Source organism: Filicampus tigris, chromosome 14 (genome assembly GCF_054856515.1).
Source record: "Filicampus tigris isolate MCC_2025a chromosome 14, RoL_Ftig_1.0, whole genome shotgun sequence".
NCBI classification, from domain to species: domain Eukaryota; kingdom Metazoa; phylum Chordata; class Actinopteri; order Syngnathiformes; family Syngnathidae; genus Filicampus; species Filicampus tigris.
In genome coordinates this window covers 23969969-23987591 of record NC_141230.1, presented here as the reverse complement: position 1 = coordinate 23987591, position 17623 = coordinate 23969969, and the positions used below count along the sequence as shown (strand labels likewise).

The window sequence follows — 17623 nt, the reverse complement described above, 5'->3', positions numbered from 1 at the left end:
TGTGGCTTAAAGTAAATGATTTTCACTTTTGAACTACGTACACACGATGTCCTTGGTCATTGCCGGACGCGAAGGCTCACTGGGTTCTCCGAAGCCAGCCTTGTTTTCAGCAGTCACTCTGAATTCGTACTCGACCCCTTCGCTTAAGCCTTGCACCTTGAAGCGCAGGTCCGGGACCGTTCTCTTAGAGGCCCTGACCCACCTCATTCCTCGTTTCTCTTTCCTTTCTACAAGGTACCCCCTGATGTCACTGCCACCATCCTGCACTGGTCTCTTCCACGAAATGGTAACAGAGTTCCTGCTGACATTATCAATTTCTGGGGTTGATGGTGGACCTGGTGGACCTACAGGTGCAAAGATGATTGTCATTGTTAGTGATGAAAAGGTGTCAGTACCCAAACAGCAAGTTTATGATTAGCACCTTGAAACATGTGTAATATTGACTGAACTTACAATAACTGTCAACCATTTTAACTGGACCAGACAGGCTTGCGTCTCCAGTGCCATATTGGTTGACAGCAGACACCCTGAAGATGTACTCATTGCCTTTGATCAGTTTGCTGGCGACACATCTGCAGTCCATGACATTTTCAGCCAGCTTGGTCCACTGCAGGCGACTGGTCTCTCGCTTCTCAAGGATGTAAGACTTAATAGAGCAGCCTCCGTCCTCCTCTGGTGGAAGCCAGGTCAGGGTGCACTTTTCAGCGGAAATGTTACTGGCCTCAATGGGGCCCGGAGGTCCAGGAACATCCAGAACCTTCACTTTGACGTGTTCTTCTTTGATGCCGAACGGGTTACTGGCAGTGATGGTGTACTCTCCGGTGTTCTTCCTGCTGGCATACTTGATGGCCACAGTGGAGGAGGTTGGAGTGCTGGTGATGGTTACAATGTCAGAGTTCTTGAGCTCACGGCCGGCCTTTGACCAGACAGTGGTAGGTGGAGGTTTGCCGACAATCTTGGATGCGGATATCACGATTGTATCTCCTGCCCGGACTGATAGACCATCCTTCATGTCTGGGTCAATGGTAATGCTTGGGGGTTCTGAGAAATCAAGTGATGCAAAATGTTACATTGCAAGCTAGAACATTCAAAACAAATGGTAAATTCAATCAAAATCAGCTTACCATACTCATCCTTGCAAGTTAGCAGATCAGTCGTTTCTGAGGGAAGACTAATAGCACCGGCAGAGTTCTTGGCCCTGACTTGGAATTTATACTGAGCTCCTTCTATTAGGTCAGTGACGGTGAAGGCGCATCCTTGAATGTTGACGTGGTTCGCCTTCATCCAGGCCTTACCACCAGCCTCTAGATTCTCTACCATGTATCCAGTCAGTTTGTAGCCGCCGTCATATTTGGGTGGAGTCCAAATAAGAGTGACTGATGTCCTGGTGACATTGATGATGACAGGCTTGCCAGGAGGATCTAACGGAAGACAAAGACCTCACTGTAGTCTTTTGCATACGCGTACGCGAAAAAGGAGTTGCTGTTCGTTTTATTTTTAACATGATGTTGGGGTGGAGTTATTTTTAAGTCATGTAAAGCACTTTGAGTTGCATTTTATGTCCCGGTCTGTAAAATACAATATAAATAAAGTTTGATTGACTGAATGATCTCAGAAACTCACCAATGGGATCCAGTGCAACAAGAGCCTCAGTAGCTCTGCTGGCCTTCCCGAGGCCGGCCATGTTCATGGCCATCACCCTGAATTCGTACTCCAGTCCCTCGATCAGTCCCGTGACCCGGCACTCCTTCAATCTGAGAGGGGTCTTGCTGGCTCGTTTCCACATCAGACTGTTCCTCTCCTTAAACTCCACATGATAGCCTGCACACAATCACACAGTAAGCTTTATGTTGCAGATTTCAGCTTTACACCGAGGCCGTGATGCACTCAGTTACCTGTAATTGGGGAGCCACCCGTGTCTTTGGGATCAGCCCAGGTTAGGATGGCTGACTCGTGGCGGATGCTCATTATCTCTGGAGGTGCTGGCGCCTCTGGGACATCTGGGGGTGGTAACCGAAGAAATACTTTTCAGCGAAAAGAACCACATAAGATTATTTTGTTTCTGTCTTGGATACTCACTGAAAGGATGCTGTGCGATGACCGAGTCTGACCTCAGGTGCTCTCCAATTCCGTACTTGTTCTCAGCGAACACTCTGAAAATGTACTCCACTCCGTCGTGGAGACGTATGACTCTCATGGTTGTTTTTTGGATTGCTGAAGCCACTGTGGCCCACTTGTTGTCTGTTGTCCTCCTTTTCTCGACAATGTAATTGGACACCTCTGCACCTCCGTCATCTTTGGGCGGCCCCCATTCCAGGGTGATGCCATCGGCTGTGATCTCATCAAACTTGATGGGTCCGGTGCAGATGCCCGGTTTACCCACAACCTTCAGCTGCAACTTACAGTCCTTAGAGCCCAAGCTGTTCCTGATGTTGATGGTGTAGACTTCCGCGTCTCCTCTCTGGCAGTCTCTGATCAGGAGAGTGGTAACACCTTGGGATGCCTCGACACACATACGCCCGGTGTCACCGATCGCTACGTCGCCCTTCTTCCACATGGCAGTGGGATATGGCACACCACTGATGGGGATGTTGATGCGGACGGTAGTCCCCTCCTTCACCACGTAGCAACCGTCATGCAGAGAGCTCAGGTTGCAGTCAGGTAGCACTGGAACGCAAAGGTTTTGGCATTTTGAGGAAACTGATGCAATAGATACAGTGTTCCCCAGATACTGGATAGCGAGGACTTAAAAAAATGTTTTATGTGTTTTAGGTAAATCCGAATTAAGAGTTGCGCTCCTTCAGTGTAGTACCACGTTGAGCTAGAAAATGCTGAGCACCATGAGCTCTCGCTCTGGAAAAGATGCCATGTAATTACGGGCAACAAGATGAGTGGTGTCCACTACCACATGTTCTGTTTTTTTCTCCACAAAGTAGAGATAATATATTCTGTGAGCATTGTTGTATAGACAGACGGACGGATAGATTGTTACGTTACGTGAGGGAAATAAAATGTATGCTGTTCGTATGTGTTGTTGCTCTGCAGCTGTTGAAGAAGCAGTTTTTCACCAATGCTAATTTCTGTTACCGGTGTTCAGTGTTATGTTCTTTCAAAGGACCAAGGGAGGCCATTGAAGACCTTTCACATTATATGTTAGCATCATGCTAAGATAGCTTTTGTTTAGCAAGCTCACTTTGGATCTTATTTGGAGAACTGTCCGAGCGACAGATCAAGAACAGCACTTCCAACGCTTTACAAAGTATGTTTAAATGGTTGTGGGAAGTGTAAAACCTTTTGAAAAAAAATATTTTGAAGTCTTTCTATATCGCAGATTTTCACCTACTATGGGTGGGTCTGGAACATGTCCCCTGCGATAAATGGCGGTTTACTGTCACATCATGAAACAGGGTGCAGTCATGGGTTCTTACCAAACTGGTCCTTGGCAACAGCTGCGATCTCAGAGGGCGGCCCCTCTCCGGACTCATTGAGTGCCTTGACTCGGAACAAATATTCCTTGCCCTCTGTGAGCTCCCCAACCGTCAGTGAGGTGCTCTTGCCCTTAGAAATCTGCTTCCACTTGTCGCCTTCGCTTTGGTCCACGATATAGGCACTGATGTGGCTGCCGCCATCAGTGACAGGCTTTTTCCAGGTCAGAGTGATGGAATCTTTGGTGGTCTTCTTGGCTTTCAAGTCCATCACTGGACCAGGTTGCTCTGGAGGTGCATCAAGGATGGCATCAAAATGAGAATGACTGTTGTAATACTACTACTACTATTACTACTACTACTACTACTACTACTACTACTAATGATAATAATAATGCATCGGATTTATATAGCGCTGGATACTCAAAGAGGCATTACAATGGATACATTATTCATGCGCTCACACATTCACACTGTGTGCGCCTACGGCCCCTCCAACCACTACAAAAAATTCACACCCAGCCAGCCGTACGCCAGTGTGAGTGGCACTGGTGGAAAAGTGGGCGAAGTGTCTTGCCCAAGGACACAACGACACATGATTCAGACTGAGTGGCATTCGAACAGCCAACCCTCTGGTTACTGAAAAACCTGCTCTATGAGCCACGGCCTCCACGGTAAGAAACTGCAGATTGGATTCAAGGATTTAAATCTTTACTTATTCTTTTTTTACTCAATAGTCTTTATATCCACGACACACAGAATAATCGGGGCATCCGCATACCTGAAGCTCGCACGCTGCCGGCGGTCTCACAGCCTTCTCCAATCCCGTAAGCGTTCTCAGCCAGAACTCTGAAGCAGTAGGCCTGTCCCGGCTCCAGGTTGGGAATCCGGTACGAGATCTTGTGACATTCAGTTGATACACAAGTCCAGGCCTTCCTCTCAGCCAGACGCTTCTCCACGATGTAGCTCTTGACTGGACTGCCGCCATCGATCAATGGGGCGTCCCAGGTGATGCAAGCGTGGTTTAGGGAGGTCTCCTTGACAGTGAGGTTCTGAGGTGGTCCAGGAGTATCTACAGTGAAGAGGGGTAGGGTAACGGAATCAGAGGCAGTATACCACACAAACTTAATTTAACTACACCAGTAGGTTTTAAACTAGGGTTAGGGATTGCAACTTTTTTTTCTTTGAAAATTAATTTGTTATTGTAACACTACTGCCCTTTTCCCCTAAAAAAAAAGGTTACTTTTGAATTCTTGTGGCCTTTAAGGCTGCATGTGGTAGTTCAATTTAGTTTTGTTTAGTGAGGTCCGTTTGGATTTTCAATCATCCAGGTCATTGTACGCAAAAGTGAAATCAAGTCAACTGCACTCTCCTTTTTTGTTGAAAACCATCAAACAAGTGAAACCAGTTTTCATGGGTCAACCTTAGTAAACTATACTATAAGCATTAGAATTGGAGCAATGACGCTCCGATAAGCAGTCCCAGTACTCAAAATGTTTGCGAACACCGGAACGAAATGGATTAGTTCTCTGGTCTCATAAGACATTTGCTTAAGGGCACAAAGACGTTTGCTTTCTCACCGAGGACCTTAACCACAATGGTGTAACTCTTGGACCCGCTGCTGTTCTCCAGTGTCAGGATATATTTGCCAGCGTCGTATCTGTTGATGTCTTCAACCATGAGCAGGGTGTCCCACTCTGAAGTCTTGATCAGGACGCCGGTTCTCTCCTTCAGGTTTCCGTCCATCTTGGTCCATGTCACTTTGGGTGCCGGGCGCCCTCTAAGGGGGACGTAGAGCCTCATGGTGACACCAGCACGGAGAACCAATGCTTTCCTTAGGTCGGCATCCAGTTCGGCTTCCGGAGGAACTGTGGAGAGTGAATTATGTTCAGTAGTTTAGATTTCAGCTCTCTGTTAATTGTTCTGCAATCCCCGGAATACTTTCAAAAGTGATTTGCAATGTTAAAATGTGTTGGAAGTGTATGGGAGAGGTAAAACTATTTCTAAATAGGCTTTGTACATGCATGTCAAGATCATGGATTTCCACCTCACAAAGGGCAGGGGAGTCTGGAAGGTATCCACAACAATAAACGGGGTTTACTGTAAATCAATCCAAAAGAGGGACGTACTTAGAATGTCCTTGGCCATGTGGTTCCCGGGGACTACACTCGGCTCGCTGTAGCCAATCTTGTTGACAGCAAATACTCGGAACTGGTACTCTGTGCCTTCCATCAGGCCCGTCACCAAGAACTTGGTGACCTGGAGCTTCTTGGGGACGTTGCATCTGGTCCAGTTTTCCGCAGTGGCGAGTTTGCACTCCACCAGGTAGCCGATGATCTCACAACCGCCGTCGTACGCTGGCTTGGTCCAGCTCAGGCTGATGGAGCTCCTGGTGGAATCCACCACCTTGGGGAAGGCGGGTGGGCCGGGGGGATCTGTCAAATGCAGACATTGACTAACGACACCGGCAGACACTTGATAATATACCTGTATAGTAACTCACAAAACTGAACACACCCTTCACAAAAAGTGAGTACACCCCCAATTGACAGTGCCCTAATAGGGCCAACAATGTCAATGTTTTGTGTGGCCACCATTATGTTCTGCTCTTGGTCCCGGAGGTTGACGCTGAAATCCCCTTCCACTCCTCCAGGAGAGTCTGGGGGCCACAATGCCGAATATGACACACCTGCTACCCAGTCACACCTGAGAACTTCTAACGCTAACCAACCACATGACAGTGAGGAAGGAAATGGGGTAAATGGGCCTAATTTGGATATTTCCAGTTCCTTTTGTTGCAAGTGGTTCAGACATTGTCTGTTTGTTGACTTATTTTGAGGGGACATTAAATGCACTGACATCAAAGCTGCAGACTGACACGTTTACATGGCAACAAAGTGTCATCGCTTCAGTGTTGTCCCATTAAAAGATAAAATCATGCCTCCACAAAACTCAGGGGTGTCCTCACTTTTGTAAAGTACTGTATCTTTTCATTTGAATGACAACCAATTGCAGGTTCTCAGTTCTAAAAAGTTACTCACAGAGGGGATCAACGGCCAGAGCCGCACTGGACGCGTCGCTTGGTTTTCCCAGTCCGGCTTTGTTCATGGCAATGACCCTGAACTCGTACTCAGAGCCCTCAGTTAGCTGACCCGCCTTGATGGTTCTGTCAATCACCGGCCGACGGTTGACTTTGGCCCAGGTCAACTCGGTGGCTTCGCGCTTCTCTACCATGTAGCCCAGGATGGTGGCTCGACCGTCATTGGCTGGTGCCTTCCAACTGACCGTCATAGAGTCTTTGGTGATGTTGGTGATGACGGGTGGATCGCAAGGGCCGGGAACATCTGAGGGAACCAAACCGATCACGTTAGAACCAGTTGGCCCTGATGGAGATACTTATAGCCGTCTATAAACAGTGTAGAAAATGGATGGAGGTCTGGAAGCGTGTGCTCACCGTAGGGGTTCTTGACCGTGACCGGGTCGGTCATGATGGCGTCTCCCACACCGTACTGGTTCTCAGCACTGACTCGGAACTGGTACTCATGGCCCTCTATGAGTTTTTCTACCGAGCAGTCAGTGATGTGTCCGTGAATGTTGGCGGTGACCAGTGCCCAGTTGGCCCTGCTGGTTTCGCGCTTCTCGATGATGTAGCTGGTGATTTCAGAACCGCCGTCAGCCAGCGGGGGTTCCCACCGCAGCTTGACACGGTCTGCGAACACTTTGGTCGTTTTCACTGAAGCTGGAGGACCTGGTTTGTCTGCGAGGAACAACCGAGGAGTCAGTTGAAAGACTTTGGCAGTGTTCCTACTGTTCGTTTTCCATTCGCGCAGAATATGTTACAGAGCAATTTTGAATATCGTCGAAATAATTGTCTATGTCAAATTACGATCAGTCGCTCGCTGAAATGGCAAGATCATACTCATTGTCTTACAGTCGTACGCAGTTAACTTACCGAGCACTTTGACTTTAATTGTGGCATACTTGCTGCCATTGACGTTCTCGGCGAGAATAGTGTAGTCACCGGATTCCTTCCTGGTGACGGAGTAGAGCTCCAAAAGATGGACGTGTTTCTTCTGGGTCATCTTCATTCCCTCTGCCAGATGGAGAGGAACACCGTCTCTCTTCCAGCTCACCTTGGGCAGAGGCTTCCCAAACACTTCCGCATCCAGGAAGACATTTGCCCCGGCTTTCACCACAATCAGGTTCTTCATGTTTACCCCCAGCTCCACACGTGGAGGAACTGCGCAGAAGAAGAAGACCGCGGCGGTCATTTGTCTCCTTACGCCAGGCTCAGGATTAACTTTATTATCGCTTTCTGGTCTCAAACTGATGTTTTTGGTGAAACCAACCCACGTTCATCCACTGATTACTAAAGAAGCTAGACAACCCTTTTTTTCTGGAGAAAGCAGACAATCTACTCCTGCTTGACTCCAGAGTCTAACCCTTGACATCACTCCCCTTCACCCTTTCTGTGGGCCAATCACTGCTCTAAATGGTCTCACCTCACCTTGACCTGCGGCATCCTGGGGCTTTAGGTAGGCTGAGCAGCTGCTCCAGGAGCTTCCAAAGTCGAAGCGGACGCTAAGAGGCCATGGACCTCTTTCTGCTGCTGCTGCTGCTGCTGCTCTCAAACTATGAAACAACAAGCGCTATCTTCCTATCCCTTTTTAAAACTCTTTTAACTCAGCTCGAGTTTCTGCCTTTGCTGCCTTCTACTTATTGTTATTTCATTCATTTTACTGTAAAAACATTATCATGTCTCCATTGTTATTTGAACTTGTCTTATGTTGGAGTTGTATTTCTGTCCAGCACATTGTTGCAGCTGTGGTTGTCCTTAAAGTCAACTCACTAGAGTTGAGTGGAGTCCTACCGTTCTCTGCAATGACGGCGATGGGATCAGACAGCTCCGAGGGCAGGCTGACGTTGACGGCCGTCTTGGCGATGACTCGAAAGACGTAGCGTTGGCCCTCTTCCAGACCGCTCACCACGTAGTTCTCGGATTGGACGCTCATGCAGTTGCTGTTGCAGCGGCTCCACTTCTCCTCGGGGAGCTTGCAGTACTCCACAAAGTAGCCAATCAGCTTGCTGCCGCCATCGTGCTTGGGTCGGCTCCACACCAGCGACACGGAGCTCCTGGTCACATCCATGGGCTCGGGTTTACCTGGAGGGTCTGGCAGGAAGGAATTTGGTTTCAGCTCTCCAAGAGGGTCTGGTTTCACAATACAGTACAGAGGTACCTTGACTTGGTGTAATTGCTGTACGTACGGTACTATGTGTGTGTTGAATACGTGCCTTTAGGGTCGTGGCATGTGAACGACATCAGGAGATGGGAGTTGGACTGCGTGAGTTGCGGCCTACAGCAGCTCTTTGCCAGCATTTGACGCTTGGTCGCATTTATGGGTGCTGTCCATAAATGGCCTAAATTGCATCGGCATTACAGGACCTTACTCTAATTTCTCACGTATAATACGTACCCTCAAAATTGCACCCTCGCAGCTGGAGTTTCATTCTACCAGCAGATTATACACACCCCAAAATCGCTGCCATCCATGCCCAAAAATCAAAGTATTATCTGTGCAGGGTTTTTTAATTTTTGGGGGGGGAATTCATGGGCTCCATTCTTTGCGTGATCACACGTGATTGATAAAAACCATGAACAGACAGTGTCGGATATGTGACGATGTTTACTAAGCATAGGGACCGCAGGCGAGTGTTGTCCAACGGTGAGAATTATTAATTTTTTAAAAATCACATTAACCGGGTAATGTACTGTAAATAATGTGTGGATGGATGTAAATATTGTAATTGCCTGTATAGAAGCAGTTAGACTGTAAAGTGACCTACAAGTTGACAGCTAACTGCACCTACGATGAAACAGAAGAAGATGGCATGCAGGTGGATAACTTAAGTTTGGCTTTCATTTCATGAAAACAAAGAGGACTCATATATGCCGTATTATCATCACCGCAGATGCCTATCAGGTTTTGCAGTCCCGGTGGGTTTTGCTTTGGTGGCAGAAACGTCTTTTTGAGTATCTAAGGTCTTGGACCTCTGGTCCAGACAATGTGACCCAATTTATTCATTTTCCATCTACCCAAGTATAATATGCACAATTGGTTTGTACTGAAATTTCCAGGAAAAATATGGGTGTTATACATGAGAAATTACAGGTATTGCTGCAAATTCTTTTCCAGTTGACTAAAGTGGCAACGAATCTGAAGCTCGCTCGCCAATCCAATTTTGGTATAACATAAAGCGAGATAAGTCAAGGTCCCACTGTATCGGCTCGGAAGCCTTTCGTACCGACAGCCGTCCTGGCCGTGACGAATTCGGTCTGCTTGCAAGGTTTTCCTTGTCCGGCAAGGTTGATGGCAGACACCCTGAAGGTGTACTCCAGGCCCTCGATGAGGCCGGTGCAGGTGTACTGGGTGGATTTGACCACAGACTCGTTGGCCCTGACCCACAGCAGACTGTTCCTCTCTTTCTTCTCGATACAGTATCCCGTAATGGGGCTTCCGCCGTCGCTGCTAGGACGCTCCCAGGACAGGACCACAAAGTCCTTGTTGATCTTGTTCACCCGAAGGTTCCTGGGCTCACTGGGAGGATCTGGAGACAAACGGAAGTCAGACACTTTTGACACATGTATTTCAAACTTGAAGCCTACAGATACACGCACGACATTGAATGGAAACATTTATTTTTGTTAATAGTCTTTACTCATTTCTTCAACAATTGTAGACTGTGAGACAGCCACACCTGGGTCAAGTCAATACATCTGGTTGAAACCTGGGTTAGGGTTAGACAGCTGGGATAGGCTCCAGCACGCCCACGACCCTCGTGAGGATTAAGCAGAACAGATAATGGATGGATGGATGGAATTAGTTTGCTTTTGCATAAAAATGGTTTTGATCATGTCTGCTCTGCTATTGTTCTCAACATCGTTCCAGACGAAGGCTTTCCCTCAATGATCTTTGGCGAGTACAAGAATGTTTTGAAATGACGGATGGCGGCGGCGACGACTCACCAAACGGATATCTGGCAATCATTTTCTCGGAGTAGGTGGGCTCCGAGATGCCGAACCTGTTCTCGGCCCGGACCCGGAAGGTGTACTCGCTGCCGGTGATGAGTTTGGTCATCCGGAAGCTGGTTTTGGTGCAGGAAGAAGACACGGTGAGCCAGTCGCCCTGGCTCACGTCACACTTCTCCACGATGTAGTTGGTGATGTTGCTGCCGCCGTCCTCCTGAGGAGGGTTCCACAGCAGCGTGCAGGCATCGATGTCCTGGTCTGTGATCTCCAGCGGAGCTTCGGGGGGTCCAGGAATGTCTGCGCGGCGGCACAAGACAGGACAAAAAAAAAAAAAAAATCAGCAACACGCTACATTTCAAAGTAGAGGCTGTGGTTTGCAGACTTGGCCTGCAAGATTGTGGCTAAAATAAGCAGCTTGATTATTTTGAACCCTAACCTGCTGAGCAGACTATTTGGTGTCAAGAAAGTTTCACCGGTTTTAGGATATTTTCATGACACCGAATTAAAAAAAAAACTATTATTGTTTTTGTCCAAATTGGCTCTAGTTTTTGAAACAGTCCGTATTTTTGTTGAAAAGAAGTGCTAAGAATCTGCAAGTTAAGATGTTGGTATTCACTTTGTGCTCCAACTTTGAGTCTCTGTCTTTTTAAGCATGTCCATACAGTATGCTTTCATTTTTGATGCCATAGCCTGAAAGACGGCAATCGTCAGCACAGAGAGCTTTCGATGTGCAAATCATGTTTCATGTGAGCAAGCAAAAGTTCAGGAAGTTAGCCAACATCAGCAAAAAACGGTGATACCAAAGCACAAATACTACTTTTAGTAACCTCAAGAGTACATTTTGTAAATTGTCAAAGTGCATTACTTATCAATCAATTAATCGTCCAGAATACAGATCTCAAAAACTGGAGACAATTCAAAGAAAAGGATGTCTTTTTTTGGATTCAGAAGCCCCAAATTACCCAGAAAGCCTTGCAATTGTCATTTTTCCTTTTTTGTGTGTGTGTGGGGGGGGTGTGTCACTGTTCTAACTAGAACCGCTGCTGCACCCTATTTACATGAACATCATAGGGGGCTAAAAGTCAGTCTAGAAGGTCTCACTGTAACCTCTGAGTTGTTCAAGTCCGATCTACGTTTTGTACTGACCCATGACGACGACTTTGAGGATCTGATTGATCTTGGCCGTGCTGTTCTCCGCCGACAGGCTGTAGTAGCCGCTGTCCGAGCGGCTGACGTTCTTGATGATCAGTGTGCAGCTGCTGAGCGTCTTGACCACTGAGAGGCGATCGGACGCCAGGACGTCCTCGTTGCCCTGCTTCCACTTGCAGAAGGGAGCCGGCTTACCCGCCACCAAGGCCTCGATTACCATTTTGCGTCCCGCTCGGACTGTCACCGTGTCGGGCATGATGATCTTGGGAGCCACTGAGGGAACGACAATCGGCACCGGTTAGCACAACGTCACGTCCTTTACGCTTGGGATGCTTCGTAGAGCAGGCGTGTCCAGACGACAACCTGCAGTCCGGCTTTCAGCGACGCGCTAAAATTACCCGTTGACACAAGCCGTGTGCTTTGCCTGCCTACTGCACTAGTTACTTTCTCTACTCGCTGGGTTCAAGGTAAAAGAAGGTAGGGAAAAGCAGACAGAAGAAGAAGAAAGAGGAAAAAGCAGAAGAACTAGAAGCAGATGAAGATGATGAAGACAGGAAGAACAAGCAGAAGAACAAGAATCAGAAAAGAGGAGGATGCTTGTTGGCTTCTTTAAATACGCTAAATCGTGCGTAGGTGTGAACGCTTGCTTGTCAATGTGTGCCATCGATTGGCCGGCGACCAGTTGCGGGAGTACGCAGCCTCGAGGGCCAAAGTGGGCGGCGATCAGCCTCAGAGATACCGTCGGATGGACAAGAGTGTCAACGTAGCGCTTGAGCCTTTGAATTTCTTTGTTTTTGGCCCTCGGAAGAAAACATTTGGACACGCCTGCCCTAGACCTCGGCGCCGGTGTACTCACTGAGCTGCTCCTTGGCCTCAAAGACTCCCTCAGCCTCCCGAGCAAGACTTACACCGACAGAGTTTCTAGCCGCCACCCTGAACTTGTACTTCTTGCCTTCCTTCAGGCCCACGACCACGATAGTTAAGTCTTTGACCACCGAGTACGGTGTCCATTTGTCCTGCGGCGCCCCCTCCTCCTGGTAGTCCACCACATAGCCGTTGATCTTGGCTCCTCCGTCTCGGAGCGGCTTCAGCCAGGCCAGTGTGGCGCTGTTCCTGGTCATCTCCAAAACGTCCATCTTCTTGGGTGGATCTGGCTCACCTGAAAACCGCAGCAGATCTTAGACGCACAACCAGCAATGGATGGAAAGTACTCACACGCTGTATTAAGTACCATCATTACTCGTGTAGCCCAGTGGATATTGAGCCAAAGCATTCAAAAAAGCTGATACATAAATAACAAAAATATTAGTTATTAGAAATAAATACTTTTAGTTTAGGATCATTTACTATAAGTACAGTGTTATTCAAGTTACAAGTTAAAGCTCATGTGAGTTCATATTTGTTCAGTAATTTTTATTGTCAACGATAACGTGACGTTAGCAGCCTAACGTATACAAACTGTCATTCATCCTAATTGTGTATTGTCATTGGCCGCAATGTACAATTTAGCCAATGTGAGTACCTTTGAGATTGAGGGGCGGGACTTGTTCCAACTACTTACTTGCGAGAGAAGTGAGAAAATGTATGAGCATAACCTTGGAGTGAAGCTTCTTCATCGAATATTTTGAGCTTTTTGTACATCGGGATAAACAACGAGTTTTCATTGGATGTTTGTACTCACTGGATGCCTAAGAGGTAATTACACTTGTCTGGTTATGTTAAAAATAAACTATTACTGTACGTTTAGTAGGGATGTAACGAGTCACTCAAGCCCCGATTCGATTCGATTTTCAGTTCATGATTTTCTATTTTTTTTTGTTTTTTTTTAATCGCTACCATGCATGTCTCTGTGCGCTAGTGTGGTGCTGCAGCCATCCGCAAACGCAATACGCAATGCTGTTTGGTGCAAGCGTGTCAAGTAGGGCTGCAAACTATTATTTGTATTTGTATAGCATTCAACTTAGCAGCTTGTACCAACATTCCTGACATGTTTATAAATGATGGAGTAATTGAAACTGTGGCCTGAATTTGTTTTTAGCTGTAAGTGTTTAGTGGAACCAAATACTTTACACTATGCTGAGTTGCACTAATATAAAACTACCTATAAATACAAAAAGAAATACTTGTAAACAAATTTCACTTTTCTTGGGCACCAAGCCATTTTTTAATGTAGAAGAGAGTGAAATCGTGAGTAAACTTAGGGAAAAGCGCTGTGCTAAATGAACCTAAACTAAACTAAAAAAAACACTTGTATTGGTTTTTAATTTTGTTTTCATTTAACCTTAATCCAAAATGTTCTGTTTTGCTTCTATAATATGCATAACGTGATCTACACATTCAAAATGTGGTATGCGCCTGGAATGGAAAAAAAACTTAGTAGGAAGTAGGAGGAACATAATTTTTTTAGTAATCTAAATGTGTATATTCTGACGACCTATGTATGTTATGTATTTTCTTGTTAGGTGTTGCCATTAGGGGTTTGTGGAAAATAGGTCATGTTGTGTTAACTTAGAGTGGTGTAATTTCTGAGTTCATAAACGCAACACTCGGTCCGTGCTCTCTAACCGTGAGGGACTCACAATCAGCAAGAGAGGCTCTCTTGCTGTTTGATGTCAACCGCGGGACCACAACAACTGTGTTCTGGTTTTTGATAAACATAGGTTTGCTGACTAATTCCTCCATAATAGCTAGTAGACACTACAATATGTTAGCGTACCACAACAGGTCATGCGTGTGGTGTTCCATCAGAAACAGGCACATGGGAATCTGTATGCTAACTCCAGCTAGCTTCACGATGTGAGTAACGTCATCTCATTTTTTGCGGGTCACTTTGGGGACGCATTTGGTCCACACACCAGACAGATTGAGGTCGCATTTAATGTGAAAACTTACTTACTCAACAACAACAACAACAAAAAATCGGATTTTACCCAAAAATCAGAAAAAGACCTGCAGAACGCACCAAGCCTTTATTAATTGACATCTGTGCATTTCTTGCACTGCCGTATCAAAAAAATGGCCTACTTTTGAAAAAAGGGATGGAAATGAAAACATGCTTTTTAATCAGATTCAAAGATTAATCGACTTAAATTAACTTTTAGTTGCAGCCCTTACTAGGACTTTGAGTTGCATTTTTATGTATGAAAAGTGCTATATAAATAAAATGTGATTGATTGATTGATTGACTTCACTTACGGCGGCGAATACTGTATGTAAGCGTTGCGCACGCATGTAATTTTTGTTTTGTTTGGCGCAAGCGCAAAGAATTTGCGCTTTACTTTTTTTCTTTGAAAACTGAACAAAATACAAATTACTCTAAGGATGACGCGTCCATTTTTGAGCATTCATACCAGCAAAACGGTGGAGCGTATGATACATGAGTGCAGAGGATAATTGGATGATGTGAACACTCACTGATGGGGTCCTTAGCCAGGTAAGACTTGGGTGAATCCTGAGGAACTCCGATTCCATACTTGTTGACCGCCATCACGCGGAAGTAGTACTCGATGCCAGGGGCCATGTTGGTCACCTTGAAGCTGGTCTTCTTCAGGTCCTCTGTGCACTTGGCCCAGGTCTTCCTGTCCACCTCTCGTTTTTCCACAATGTAGTTGAGGATGGGGCTTCCGCCGTCATTCTCCGGTGGCATCCAGGACAGCTGCGCTGTGGTTTTGGTGACGTCAGTTGCCTCTAGACCTCCGACGGGACCGGGAGTGTCTAACGGAGGACAAATTCCACATTTGCAAATCAGCTCATCGTCTTCCAAATACTGTACTCTTTTCAGCCTAAATGCGCCTACTTCACCAGCCACCCGCTTCACTCAAAATACTGCTTTGGTTTACTCACTATTTATTGTAGATCGTATAACATTATTTTTCCCCAAAACTTTAATTTGGAGCTGTAACAACTTTTATTCTGTGATTGTTTTTGTTTTGGCCATACACATTTTTATACGTTTTGGCCATATACAATTTAGAGTGTTCAATTAACCTACCATGCATGTTTTTGGAATGTGGGAGGAAACCGGAGTACCTGGAGAAAACTCACGCAGGCACAGGGAGAACATGCAAACTCCACACAGGAAGGCCGGGGCTGGATTCGAACCCACAACCTCTGCACTATGAGGCGGACGTGCTCACCAGTCAACCAACGTGCCGCCAGATAGAAGTGCTTTTTTTATTTTCTAACTTACAACTTCTAAGATTTTAGGCTGCATTATGTTCATTGTATCCCCGCCATTTGCAGGAGTAGGGACTGAGCAGGCCCACAAATCTGCGAATAATTGACCCAAATTATGTTTATTCTGGGAAAAAAAAAAATCACCCTGAACATGTATTTAGATAGTTTTTACCAAGATTAGGCATTTTCCACCAAAAAAAAAAAATATATATATGTGGGATTTGCCCCCCCTCAAAAAAAAAATCTAAACCAACAACAAAAAAAGAGACAATACAAGATACATTACAAACAAGAAAATACTGAAAAAAAAAGTTGAAATCTGCGGGTGCCAAACTGTGGTCGTCTATTGAAAACAACTTCATTCCAGGGCTGGAGCGAAATCCTTCCATTTCCGCTCATTGCTAAGGCAAACCTTGCTTCAGTTGATGAACAGAGTCCCCAAACGAATTGAGTTCGGGAACCAAGGTTTGACTGTACGGAATTTGCAAGGTCTCGTAAAAAGTTGTGACCATTTCTCACCGAGGACTTTGACACGAACAAACACGGCCTTCTCTCCGGCTGAGTTGGACAGAGTCAGTGAGTATTTTCCAGAATCTTCTCTGGTGCTTTCAGGAATGACCAGGAAGGACATGGTATCCACTTGGTCCACGTGACCTCTGCGAACCACGTTGTCCACTCCCACGCGCTTCCATGTAACCTTCGGGGCGGGGCGTCCTCTGATAATAGCAAAAAGTCGGATTGGACAGCCAGCCCGCACCGAAAGACCTTTCCTCAAACTTGCATCAAGGTCAATCTCAGGAGCCTCTGTTGCCGTGGAAAAACACATCTAAGGTTCGACCACTTCATGTTGTTGACGTGCTCACAAAAATGATTTGCAACCAAGTCAAGTTTCTTACCCAGGATCTCCTTGGGGAAGACAGCCTCCTTTAAGTAGGCATGACGTCCCCAGCCCACCTGGTTTTGGGCAGAGACCTTGAACTCGTACTCCTGTTTCTCATCCAGCTGTCCGATGGTGAACTCTTTAAGGACCAGGGGCCCGTTGGTGTCGATCCTCTTCCAGCCTTCGCTAGGCTTTTCAGGGTCTGCCTCACCCTTCAATCTCATGTCCAGACTGTAGCCGATGATTGGTGCCCCCCCGTCGTACACGGGTTTAGACCAGGAAAGTGTGATTGAGGTCTTGGTGCTGTCGGCCACCTTCAGGCCTGCAGGTGGCCCAGGAGGTTCTGTAGACGGACAAAACAAGATGAATAAAGGGTCCAGTGTAGAGCAATGAGCAAAAAAATAAGACCTCTGCCTGTTTTTTTTTTTTTATGAACATTTGGGCATAGTATGCTGCTGAATTCGAATGTTGGATGTGATGATGCTGCTTCAGAGCCAAGTACTTTCTCAGGTGGTACTTTGTGTTAGACGTTGAAGAAAGACTCTTCTGGAGTGTACACGGACAGGGTTCAGTCCGGTCAAGGTAAACTTACCAATGGGATCTTTAGCCGTGACGGGTCTGCAGGGTTTGCTGGGATCTCCCAGACCGACCTCATTCTCAGCCTTGACTCTGAACTGATACTCGTGATTGGGGATGAGGTTGGTCACTTTCATGCGTCTCTCAGGGATTGGACTCTTAGTGCACGGCACCCAACGTACTGCCCTCTTTTCCTTCCTCTCCAGGATGTAGCCTGTAATGGACTTTCCTCCATCATTCTCGGGAGGAGCCCAGACCACCGTCATCTCCTCTTTGCTTATCTGCATCACAACAATATGATCATCATGTCCACTGAACTTCCCCAGATTTTTCGGACATATTTCTACTTTCACTTCTCCCCATTTGAAATAATATATCTGTACAAGATAC

The 17623-nt window shown here is 46.4% G+C and overlaps 1 protein-coding gene across 1 annotated transcript in view; it reads right to left on the bottom strand.

The window, feature by feature from the left end:
* Positions 1-16896, bottom strand: part of LOC147136956 (titin-like) — a gene marked incomplete at its 5' end in the record, with an annotated part of 64480 nt that extends 47584 nt beyond the window's left edge. Inside the window, 21 exons of the mRNA XM_086052163.1 lie at positions 42-344; positions 454-1041; positions 1125-1421; positions 1624-1821; positions 1896-2000; positions 2080-2667; positions 3429-3713; positions 4207-4497; positions 5006-5293; positions 5555-5860; positions 6467-6769; positions 6880-7182; positions 7378-7665; positions 8296-8595; positions 9729-10031; positions 10450-10749; positions 11599-11874; positions 12458-12760; positions 15016-15315; positions 16297-16581; positions 16674-16896. Coding sequence (XP_085908289.1) covers positions 42-344; positions 454-1041; positions 1125-1421; positions 1624-1821; positions 1896-2000; positions 2080-2667; positions 3429-3713; positions 4207-4497; positions 5006-5293; positions 5555-5860; positions 6467-6769; positions 6880-7182; positions 7378-7665; positions 8296-8595; positions 9729-10031; positions 10450-10749; positions 11599-11874; positions 12458-12760; positions 15016-15315; positions 16297-16581; positions 16674-16896 — 6433 coding nt within the window. The remainder of the gene's footprint in view (positions 1-41; positions 345-453; positions 1042-1124; positions 1422-1623; positions 1822-1895; positions 2001-2079; positions 2668-3428; positions 3714-4206; positions 4498-5005; positions 5294-5554; positions 5861-6466; positions 6770-6879; positions 7183-7377; positions 7666-8295; positions 8596-9728; positions 10032-10449; positions 10750-11598; positions 11875-12457; positions 12761-15015; positions 15316-16296; positions 16582-16673) is intronic.
* Positions 16897-17623: the final 727 nt, after the last annotated feature.